Raw genomic sequence first — 11,297 nt, 5'->3', positions numbered from 1 at the left:
AGGAAAGGGACTGATTTTGATAGTGTCAGCTGGCCCAGACCTGTGACCGGGCCAGCCCCTCTGTCCCCTTCTTCTTCAAGTTCACCTTGCTTTTTTGGGTTCTGCCTGTTTTTCCTCACACGGAGTTCCTGGGGGATAGGTTGGGCTGGTTTCTCTTCTGTGTGCTCAGTGTGGAGCCTGGGATGCAGTGAGCACGGATGCAAGCTCACTGAACGCTGAGCCGGAGCTTCTGCGGGATTTCCCCCCTCATTTGAGGCTTGTCTTCCACACCTGATGCCGCTGAGTGTTTTGTTTGAAGAGCCACAATGGGGAAGCGAGGGACCTGACTGTGAAGTCAAACTGTGGCCCTGCTCCCACCCACGTGTGACCTTGGCCATGTACTTAACGCCTCTGGGCCAAGATGTCTCCATGGGGTCAAGTGGGGACCTAAGTGGCCCTATGTCGTGAGGTTTCCTGGTAAAGCATCTGCACAGAGATGGGCACACAGACTGCACTTGGAGAATGTTACAACAGGATAAAGAAGACACTAGGATATACATTTCTTTTCTGCGGAGGCCGAGCTTCTTGTTCAAGGGATACGCTGGTCCTCATGTGGGACAATGCACCGGGTGCTGTGGTTCATAGCCGTATTTATTTCAGATGATTGTAGGCTGTGATTTTAAAAGACCGTATTGGCACCTGTTACCAGCACCAGCTCCTCGGTGCGGAGCTCACGGAGGGCTGCTTGGGGGCTTGGGCTGGGAGGCTCGAGAAGTGGTTGTGATCCCTGCTTTGCTGTGTTTCCCTGGGCCAGCCCCTTTCCTTCTCTGGGCCTTAAAGCCCCCTCCCCCGCAAATCTGTAGGTATGCAGGTTCCTCTCATTTCTTCTAGCTCACTCTCCTAAAGAAAGTGTGAAGAAAGCTCATCTTATTTTTTTTATTTATTTTTTTTTTTGAAAGCTCATCTTAGAATGTAGATGTATTTGAAGGATTCCACTGAAAGGCAGATATATAACTGATTCAGGAGACCCAGTGTCGGTCCCCAAATCCAGGCTGTTCAGGCCAGGGGAGCAGTCACATGGCCTCAGAGGCAGCCCCAGGGCCTGGGGGAGGGTTTACATCATCCAGGACTGGCCACTGGGAAGAAGCTTCCCTGGGAGAAGTGTGGGAGCAGAGGCTGGGCAGCCAAGCCCCCGTTTGGTCAGTGTCCCCAGTGACATCTGTCCTGACTTGGGTCCTGTTCTGAATCCGACAGAGTCCCTGCCCTGGAGGAATATCAGGCCAATACAGGGACAGGGACAAAGGCAGACTCTGGTGGCCCCTACCTTATTATCCCACTTTTTGTTACCAGCTGTGAGAATTTAGTCTCTACATAATGGCCCCTGTGAAGGTACAAAACACCTGTTTCCTTTGGTTCTAAGGCTCAATCCATAAAAACGGGAATAGCAGCAGGGGCACCTGGGTGGCTCAGTGGTTGAGCATCTGCCTTTGGCTTAGGGCGTGATCCCAGGGCCCTGGGATCAAGGGTCCCTGCATGGAGCCTGCTTCTCTCTCTGCCTGTGTCTCTGCCTCTCTCTCTCTGTGTTTCTGATGAATAAATCTTAAAAACCCAAAAAACCAAACCAAAACAAAAAACAGAGTAGCTGTTGCGGACTGCATCTTCTGTGCCAGGACCTCTTTCCATATTCTTCAGACATTGTAACTTGCCGCTCCTCCGCAGAGCCCTTGTTTGCTTCTTCCCATTGTATAGATAAGAAAACAGGCTCGGTGGTTCAGTAACACCCCCAAGGTCACGCAGACAGAGGCAGAGCTGGGATTCAGATGCCTGTGCAGAGCCTCCCTCCAAGGCTGTGAGTGCCTCGAGAGCACTTACTCGCGGGAGATGGAGTGGGTGTCTCACCCAGTAGATGCTTTTTTCATCACCCCCAACAGAACATACCTCATTAATCTTGTCTCAGAGTAATCATTTGCTTTTAGGATTCATTAGCAATAGCTCCCTGGTGCTTCCAGAGGAGCCTGGTAGGGGTAGCAGGACAGGCCAGTGAAGGGGCTGAAAGCTGGCTGAAGGGGCTAAAGTCATTGCCATAGGTGATCAGGGAAGGCTTCCTGGGGGTGGTGGCAGTGAAATTGGACATTGAGGGGAGGAGGAGTGAGGAATAAGACAAGAGAACAGGCAGTCCTTGGAGGATGGATCCAGGTGCCCTTGCTGACCCTGAGGTCCTAAGCTTGGAGGCAGGGACAGCTGTCACCTGTCTCTACCAGATGCGCAGCAGATGCCTGAGGAATAAATCAGAGCTGCTCTCCTGTCCTCCCTTGGTTAGCGAGGCCCTCTGTGGCCTGTGGGGTGGTGGGAGGTCACATGGTCCTGCTTTCAGACGGAACATGTTCTGGTCCCCCCAGGGCCACTGGACTGTACCCTGTGCCCACTAGGCCCCTCATGCTCTTCTCCTTGTCCCACAGCCAAGAAGACCTGTGCAGACAGTGACTTCACCTGTGGCAACGGCCACTGCATCCCAGAGCGGTGGAAGTGTGACGGCGAGGAGGAGTGTCCCGACGGCTCTGATGAGTCTGAGGCCACCTGCAGTGAGTCCTGGCCCTAGGGTGGGGGTGGGAGTGCTGCTCAGCTTCCTCATCAGATCCTCCTTGTCAGGAGGTTGGGAGGCTCAGTTGAGGTGACCTGTCAGCCACCGCTCCAGACCCTCCTCGGGCCGCACCATCCGGGGCTCCCAGTGAATGGCCAGGCATACCCAGTGCTAGTTTCTGCTGGTGTCTTGCAGCTTGGGTCCTGCTCCTGGAGCGCCCAGACCTAGAAGCAGCCAGAGCGTATCCTCCGGGTCTCCCTGCAGCCTCCCCCACTATTTTTCTGGAGGACTCTGATCATAATTCTAACAGTACTGGTAACAGCAGGTGCCTATTAAGTGTTGACTGTGTGCCAGACACAGTGCTAGGCTCTTCGTGTGCACTAATTCATCTTCTTCCCACAGCAGCCTTATGAGGTGGGGGACCATCACTTTCTGAATTTTGAATTTTTGAGACTCAGAGAGGTTGAGTGTCATGCCCAAGACCATCCAGCCAGGACTTTGAGGCCCTGGCTCTATCCTCTGAGCCAGCTGAGCCCAGGCACCCTGGCGTCCATGGCAGGCCGGGAGGGCAGTAGAGGCAGCCGGGGTAAGCTGAGGGCCAGAGCCAGAGCCCCAGGCCTGCCTCCCACGCTCAGGCCTTTGTCTCGCCTTGATTTCTTTTCCAGGCCCTAATCCTCAAAGCAAACTTACACCCGGCAGGTCATTCTGTGACATTTGTTAAATTAAAAAGGAGATGAGGAGGGGGCGGGGAAGTCCCCAGCAGTCCCAGGCAGAGCCTCAGCAGAGTAAGACAGAGACAAAAGGTTGGCGAGGAGCACGTGGGGGATGATTGGGCCAGGGAGGACCTCTGAGTCCCAGTCCCCATGCTTGTTAGGGGTCACATTTACCCCAGAGGCAGAGGCGGGGACATTGAGGCCTGCTGCCCATCCAGGGCTGTGGCTGGTGATAACTGGGTTTCTTCGTCTCCTAGCAACAGATCTACTACCAGTCTCTCCGTGAGAGAGAGAGAGAGAGAGAGAAAGAGAAAGGGAGAGCAGGAGCGACCCTGGGTCTCACACAGCTGCCTCTGCCCCCCGCCAACCCCCCCGCTAGGCCATCGACCCTGTGCTTTTTCTTACCCCCGGCAGCCAGCCTGTCCTGGGGCTGGTCCTGAGCTTTGTTCTGAGCCACAGAAGGCATGAAGCCTGGCCATGCCCATGGGGACTCTTATCCTCAGGGCAAGCTTGGATCCCTGTTTAGAGAGAAGGAAACTGAGGCTAGGATGTGTTTGGCCACTTGCCCTTGGCTGCCCGGCTAAGGAGGGGCCAGGACTGTGTGTGTGGGAGGGGGTGGTGGCCACAGGGGACTGTGCAGGGGGCACTGTAGCCGGCCGGCCTCGTTCCAGCAGCCACCCTGGACACTGTGGGCGCAGCAGGGGAGGGAGGGGAGCCTCAGCACACTGCTTCCAGGGTCTGTCCTCCAGCCTGAGAGCTGTGCTTCCCCTTCTTCCTGTGTCTTTGTCTCTTTATGTTGATGTTCCTTGTTCTCATTCCTGCTCCCCCTCCAGGGCCCTGCCCACCCTGCTCTCTTGGACCATCTCTCCCTCTACCTGCCCCCTACCCAGCCTCTCTCTTGCCATTCCTCTCCTCTGTGCCCCATGGTTCCCTGTCTTTCTCCCTCTCTCCCTGCATCCTAGCAGTTGCTGCCTTTCCATCCCCTGGCTGCACAGGGGCTCTCCAGCCTCACCTCTCCTGCCTCCCAGGCCTGCCTTGTGCCCACTGTAAGGCACTATAATTTGACAGTTGAATAACTGGAGAAGTCGAGGGCCTTGCTTCCAAGACACACAGGTTTGTGGCTGCCCTGTGGCCTTCTTTGATGAGATGGGCTCATTAGCCTCTCAGGTTTGACAGAGCACCTGTGGGAACAGGAGTCCAGGATGAACCCTGGGAGTCAGGAGGCCCAGCCCTCCTCTGGGTTCTCCTAGTGAATTTGCTGTGAGATCCTGCACACCTTCCCGTCCCTCTCTGGGCTCTAGTTTCTAACATCTCAGAATCCCAAAGACCTTGATCTAAGATTCCTGGACTCTTAGGACCCTCTCTCCCAGCTGAGGCATAAGGCCCAGGATCCCACCTATTGTGCAGTTACATTGATCAGAGGTGGGCAAGGCCTGTGGGTGGGTTGGGGGGCGCTGCCCAGAGGAGGTGGGCCAGAGTAGGACCTCAGGGGTTAGCAGAATTTTGGACAGCAGGACCTGGCAGCAGGCTTGCTCACTGTTTCCCTCCGAATGGGAACCTGGTAGCCAACCCACTGCCTATTTAACTGGTGTTGCCATAGCAACCTCCTTAGTCTACCAGGTTCACCTCTTTAGCCTAACCGGGTTCCTAGGGACTATCAATGGCAACTCAAAGAAAGATTATAGGCAAGGGCGCCTGGATGGCTCAGCGGGTGAGCACCTGCCTTTGGCTTAGGTTGTGATCCCGGGGTCCTGAGATCAAGTCCCACATCGGGCTCCCTGCAGGGAGCCTGCTTCTCCCTCTGCCTGTGTCTCTGCCTCTCAATCTGTCTCTCATGGATAAATAAAATCTTTATTAAAAAAAAAAAAAGATTATAGACAGGAGTAAAGTGTAGTGGGTTTGGTGTGTGATATAGTTGGGTCTAGGTCTTTTTTTTTTTTTTTTATGATAGTCACATAGAGCGAGAGAGAGAGAGAGAGGCAGAGACATAGGCAAAGGGAGAAGCAGGCTCCATGCACCGGGAGCCCGACGTGGGATTCGATCCCGGGTCTCCAGGATCGCGCCCTGGGCCAAAGGCAGGCGCCAAACCGCTGCGCCACCCAGGGATCCCTGGGTCTAGGTCTTGTGAGACTTCAGGCAGGTTGCTCAGTCTCCTTGAGCCTCAGTTTACTCATCTGTAAAATGGAGTGATGACATATACCTTATGGGGGTTACGAAGATGAGATGGAAAAGATACGGCAAAGTGTTGGTGCTGGAGTAAATGGCAGTGTTACTCTTATAGACTGTGTTTTGATTCCAGACCCTCTCTCCCATACACCAGTTTAAAATTTTATTTTATTTTTATTTTTTTAAAGATTTTATTTTTTGAATAACTTGTTATTTTATGAATAACATGATAGACACAGAGAGAGAGAGAGCGAGAGCAGAGAGAGGCAGAGACACAGGCAGAGGGAGAAGCAGGCTCCACGCCGGGAGCCCGACATGGGACTCGATCCTGGGACCCCAAGGTCACACCCTGGGCCAAAGGCAGGCGCTAAACCACTGAGCCACCCAGGGATCCCTAGTTTAAAATTTTAGAGTAAGTAAGGGGGTTTGGATAGAGAAGGAAAGGAATTTGGGAGCAGGTCCCCATTTTCGTGCTCCCCTACTATGTCATCCACCCGTAGCTAGCTAGGGTTTCTCCAGGCTTTCTTTCCTCTGGTTCTGGGATTTGTGTCTATCAAATACGGCCAGGAGTCACAGTAGGAAAGCCTGGGACATTTGCCTAATGAAAGTGGCACTTCGGCTCTAATTATAGCTCACTTGATTGGGGACGCTTCTGACCCACCTTCAGGCGTCTGATGGGAGGGGTACGGGGTGGGGATGGGGAGGTTGATTCAAGGTGAGTGAGTTGCAACTTTGGGTACTGCTTATTGAAAATGGGATTTTATTCATCGTCTTAGAACCTTTCCAGTGGAAGAGGGACCTTACAGATGAACCCAGTGCCCCTTCCTATTATCGATCAGTCTGAGAGGCCCAGAGGCAGGCTAGAGGCTGACCAGCTAGGCGTCCTTTGCCTGAGCCGGTGGGAAGGAGGCAGGTCTGACTGCCCCCACCCCCCCTGCCGTGCTTCCTGGGCAGCAGCTGGACCCTGGGAGCCCTACTGCCTGAGTCCCTGGCCCCCCACCCCAGGAGCTGGCAGTCCCCAGTTCCTATCTGGAGGTTGCCTGCCCTTAAGCCTCACATGTCCTGATGCTGCAGATGTGCTTGCTCACTAAGCAGCCATCATACACTTTCATTCTTTTATTCACCAGACATTTCTCTTTTCATCAATTTGTGAACTCATACGTTAGAGAATGCCAGTGGATTGGATTTCTGGGGCAGGATTCTCTGGGACTTGATAATGCCTCCAGCCACTCTGGCATGCAGTTCCAGGTCCTTGCTGACTTTGGAGGATGCCTGGTATCTTAGAGATGGTGGGGCTCTTCACACCTGCCTCTCAGGACCTCGAGGACACTTGACAGGCCAGGGCATTCCTCAGGGCATCTTCCTCTGCGGAAGGCCCTGTGGACTCTGGTAATGACTACCCCAGGGATGAGAGCAGAGCCCACCCAGCCCCTTACATTTGCATTTCATGAGAGGAAACAGGGGCAACTGGTTTCTGAGTTTGTTCCAGGCTCTGAGTGTCTAGATTTTCATGTTTCCTCATTTAAGCCAACAACCAATTCTAAGAGAGCATGTAGCCCCGTTTTCAGATGGAGCCTTGGCACAGAGAGGTTAAGTGACTTGCTGGCTGTCCTGAATGTGGACATGAGGTGGCCATGCTGTCTGAGTAAAGGCCCGGTGAGCTTCCTTCCTCTGGTGACCCTGTCTCCAGCCCAGAGGGATTGGGGGCACCAACGGGGCCTGCTTTCCTCATGGGCCGTGGTTAAACAGTGTGTTTGGAGGTAAGAGACCTGGGCTGGAAGTCCAACTCTGCTCTGTCTTTGAGCAAACACCTTACCCTCTCTGGGCTCTGCTTGCCTCATCTGTAAACAGGAGGTAGTAATAGCACTCCCCTCCCTCATAAGGTGATACTGCATGTCAGCACTTACCCAGACCAGCTTCCCAGGGCTAGGCAGTGAGGAGGCCTGAGCCGGGAGCCTAGAAAGTGAGGTTCGCCTCCTAGCCTTGGGGAGAAGCTGTATTAACAACAGCGATGGGGAGGTTCTCAGAGAGAGAGGCGGTTGAAACACCTGGTATCTAGTCTCCTAGATGGTCCCTTCCCCTCTTTGGGCCACTGTCTCCTGTTACCGTAATGGGTGCTCCTCCAGGTGACCTCTCGTGTCCTAGCATTCCAGGACAGTGCCTTGGCACTTTGAAGGTAGGAGGGCTGGTGTCAGGCATTGCTGAATCCTCCAGAGCCTGTAATTAGAGCTGTCTATTTAAGGACACAGCAAATGTCTTATTAATTATAAAGAAAGAAAGCAGACGGATTGTTTAATCATTGTCCTTGCTGAAAGGTTATGCAATTAACTATATAAATATTCATTAAAAGTTCAAGCGGCTGCCTGCTGCACTGGGGTATGCAGAACCAGGCCTTAAGAGGTGAGGAAAGATGGTGAAGGGCCATTTCACTCACCTGGGCTTTGAGGTGTAGAGTTTGGGGCAGGTTTGGACTACTCTACCCACAGGAGCCTGCAGGGCTTGATGGAAAGGGCAGGTTCAGTCAGAGGAACCAGGACTCTGCCTCTCACCTGCTGTGCATCTTTGGATCAGTTCCTTGTTCTCTCTGAGCCTGTTTCCTCATCTCTAAAACGGAGTGCCTATCTTAAGTACTGCTGCCCTGCTCTCCTCTGGGGGTGCTGCTAGGATGACCTTTGTGAATGGCACCCTGGAGTGGGCACTTACAGCCTGCAGGGTCTGCTGACCTGGGAGGTGGAGGGCGATGTGGGAAATGGCATAGCCTGATGCCCTGTGGGTGCTCAGTAAATAGGGCTTCCTTCCAGTTCCCTGCTCAAGTTCTGTTTCCAGAGGCCTGGCTCAGGATACATGGTCACCTCGTCCCTCTGTGTCACTGTTCTCTCAGGAGCTTGCAGGCATACAGAATGCCTCTGTCACCCTTATGGGAGGGAGTTTCAAGGAGATAAAGTATTCTATATACTTTAGACTTGCAGAATTTTAACCCAACGACTCTCAGATGGGGTGCATGGGAATCACTGGGGCAGGGGGCAGGGGGCAGGGGGACTTGCTGAAATGCATGTTCCTGGGCTCTGCCCTCAAAGTCTGGATTTGGTCTGATATGAGCCAGGCCCAGGAACCTGCACTTTTAGCAGCTCCTCACACCGCACCCTGCAGTCAGGACTCTGGGAAACACTGGTCAGCTTCAGCTCCTTCCTGTGCTTACAGGGGTCCTGCAGTGTGGGGGCCATAGAGAGGTGTTCTGGAAGGGCCCCACCTCCCAGCTGCCATACCTCCTTCAACACCCTGCAGTACAGCCCCAAGGCAGCCTTTGTAAAAGATCTTGGAGGGTCAGCGCTCTCTAGGGCTCTATGCCACAGTTACTTGTAAAGGGGAATTTCTAGAAAATGAATCCCATAGATCCTGTATTCCCAATGGGTTGCCTCATATTTCATGAAATGTATTCCTAGGGATAACTCTGGAGTCCAAGGTACTCCTCCCCCTTGGCATAGCAGCGTCTGGGGGCCCTGCCTCAAACACCTGCCCTCTGCCCCATCCTATCCCTTTTCTCCATCTCTCTTGCCCTACCATCCCAGCTATGAAAGTCAGAGAAGGGGAAACTGGTCTGAGATGAGGGGGCGAAATTGAGTGAGGTTTGAGTGACCCTATGCCGGCAGGTGCAACAGACTGTGCCAAGCCTCTGGGGTCAGCCCCAGCTGACTTGGAGTCGTCACGCAGTTCTTAGCAGCTGTGTGACTAGAACCCAGTGCTTACTGCCCTCTGGTACACAGTAGCCCTCAGGACATACTCACTGAGTGAATGTACAAGTCCTTATCTGTCCGTTTGGAGAATACTAGCGGATAATCATCAGTGAGCACTGGGCTGGGCTTTCTTCTACGTGCCTGACAGATGTTAAAAATCCTACGTACTAGGGAATAGTATCAGCCCCACTGTCTTGGCACCAAGGTGAGGACTGTGGGCCAAGCTCACATGGCCAGTGAGTGACCGAATTCATGCCCAGGAAGCCAGGTTCCAGAGCCCCTGCCCGTGACCTCCAAGCTGGAGAGCTTGACATAATCCTCACCCTGCTGGGCTATTGTGAGGATTAAGTGAGTGCCTAGCTCTGTGCCTGGCACATCCTGGAGACGACAGCGTTTATACCATGGAGGGTAGCAGGGAGCCGGCCGCAGAGGTCTGAAACGCGTCTGCCACAGCTGGCTCTGTCACGTGGATCGTCCTGGGATGCTCGGGATGAGAGCTGTGCCCAGCCCTGATCAGGGTTCTCATTCTTTCTTCCAAATTGAGAATCAACCCTGGGGCTCCAGGCCCCTGATTGAGTCAGCCTCTGATTGCTGCTGCAGTAATTATAGCTGTGTGGTCCCGCTGGGCCCTGCAGCGCGGCACTGCTCTGATGCGGGCTCAGCACCATCACCAGGGGAGGGGGCGGGAGGGGGGTGGCATACCCAGGGAGCTGCTCTGGCCTTGGTGAGCCCTCCTAATCCACAGGTTCAGATCACGGAGCTGCTGATCTGGAAGCCAAACCGAGGCCCAGTCGGGGCATATTTCAGCCCTAGCACACAGTAGGGAAATGGCAGAGAAGCATGAAGGGCAGGGCAATTTTGTGTTGCTGGAGCTCAAGGGGAGGTTTTGAAGGGTGGGAGGCAGGGCTGGTGAGGCAAACGGGTGGCTGGATCCAGGATGGGCCTGAGTGCCAGGGCCCAGGGGCCCACGAGAGGGCATTAGCAGGGAGTGGGGGGATCAGATGTAGGATTCAGAGGGTCTTTGGGGTGGACGACGCTGCTTCTCAGATGAAGAAACTGAGACCCGGGGCAGGGAGGCCCTGATGGATTCCCAAGGCCTTGGGCCAGGTGGCTGGGGTCAGGCAGGAGGACCGGTTGGCGCCATGCCCCATGTCCCCCTTGGCTAAGCCATGCATGTGTGTCTGTCTCTACAGCCAAGCAGGTGTGTCCTGCAGAGAAGCTGAGCTGTGGACCCGCCAGCCACAAGTGTGTGCCTGCCTCGTGGCGCTGCGACGGGGAGAAGGACTGTGAGAGCGGTGCAGACGAGGCCGGCTGTGCCACCTGTGAGTTGGGTTAGGTCCCAGGGTCTGCTGGGAAGTGAGGCAGCCTCAGGGAGCAGCAGCCGTTTCTGGAGGGGCTTTCTGGAGGGGCTCGGTGGGGGGAGAGCAAAGGGTAACCATGAGGACACTAGTAATGGCCAGGCGCTCTGGAGAGACATTTCCGGCTTTCATCCTCACAACCACTGCACAAGCAGCCATTGTCATCCCCATTTTATGGGTGAGGAAACTGAGGCTCAGACAAGCGAGGAATAGCTTCCAATGTCGAGTGATGGAACTGAGATTCAGATCTGGCTCTGGACAGCCGAGCCCAGGAGTCTTTTTACCATATCTGACATCTATTCATCCATTCCATCCGTCTCCACTGAGTTCCGAGCAAGGGCAGGGGGCCAGGGTTGGGCCATAGGGAGTCATGGTGGTGGCCTGGGCCAGGGCACTGGTGGTGCTGGGGTGGGGGAGGGGCAGACTCCTGAAGTGTGAAGGACGCCTGATGCTGAAATCTCAGACTCCAGCAGGAATGTCACAGGGCGGGAAGACAGACCCAGCAGCCTCGGCAGGAACAGATGGAAGCGGTCATTGGGGCAGTTCCACATCACTGAGCTTCAAACACAGGATTATCTCCTGCCCAGGGAGCAGGCCAGCAGGTCCTGGGCCAGTGGGGCTTATGCTTGTTTCAATTGGATGGACACCTACTGTGTGCCAGGCCCAGAGCCAGGCTCTGGAAGGGATGATGAGGTGAATCCTACGTGCCACCTTCCTCCGGGAGCTCATGATTAATAGGGGAGACAGACTGGCTGTCGATAACTAG

General features: G+C 54.4%; 1 protein-coding gene across 11 annotated transcripts in view; it reads left to right on the top strand.

The window, feature by feature from the left end:
- LRP8 (LDL receptor related protein 8) overlaps positions 1 to 11,297 on the top strand; it is a 79,854-nt gene that overhangs the window by 33,421 nt on the left and 35,136 nt on the right. For all 11 annotated transcript variants that reach the window (XM_077891826.1, XM_077891824.1, XM_077891822.1 and 8 more), the window contains 2 exons: positions 2,439 to 2,561; positions 10,367 to 10,495. In XM_077891826.1, the coding sequence (XP_077747952.1) occupies positions 2,439 to 2,561; positions 10,367 to 10,495 (252 nt within the window). The remainder of the gene's footprint in view (positions 1 to 2,438; positions 2,562 to 10,366; positions 10,496 to 11,297) is intronic.

Source organism: Canis aureus, chromosome 3 (genome assembly GCF_053574225.1).
Source record: "Canis aureus isolate CA01 chromosome 3, VMU_Caureus_v.1.0, whole genome shotgun sequence".
NCBI classification, from domain to species: Eukaryota; Metazoa; Chordata; class Mammalia; order Carnivora; family Canidae; genus Canis; species Canis aureus.
Note: the sequence above shows the minus strand (reverse complement) of the source record. Positions and strands in the feature narration are given on the sequence as shown.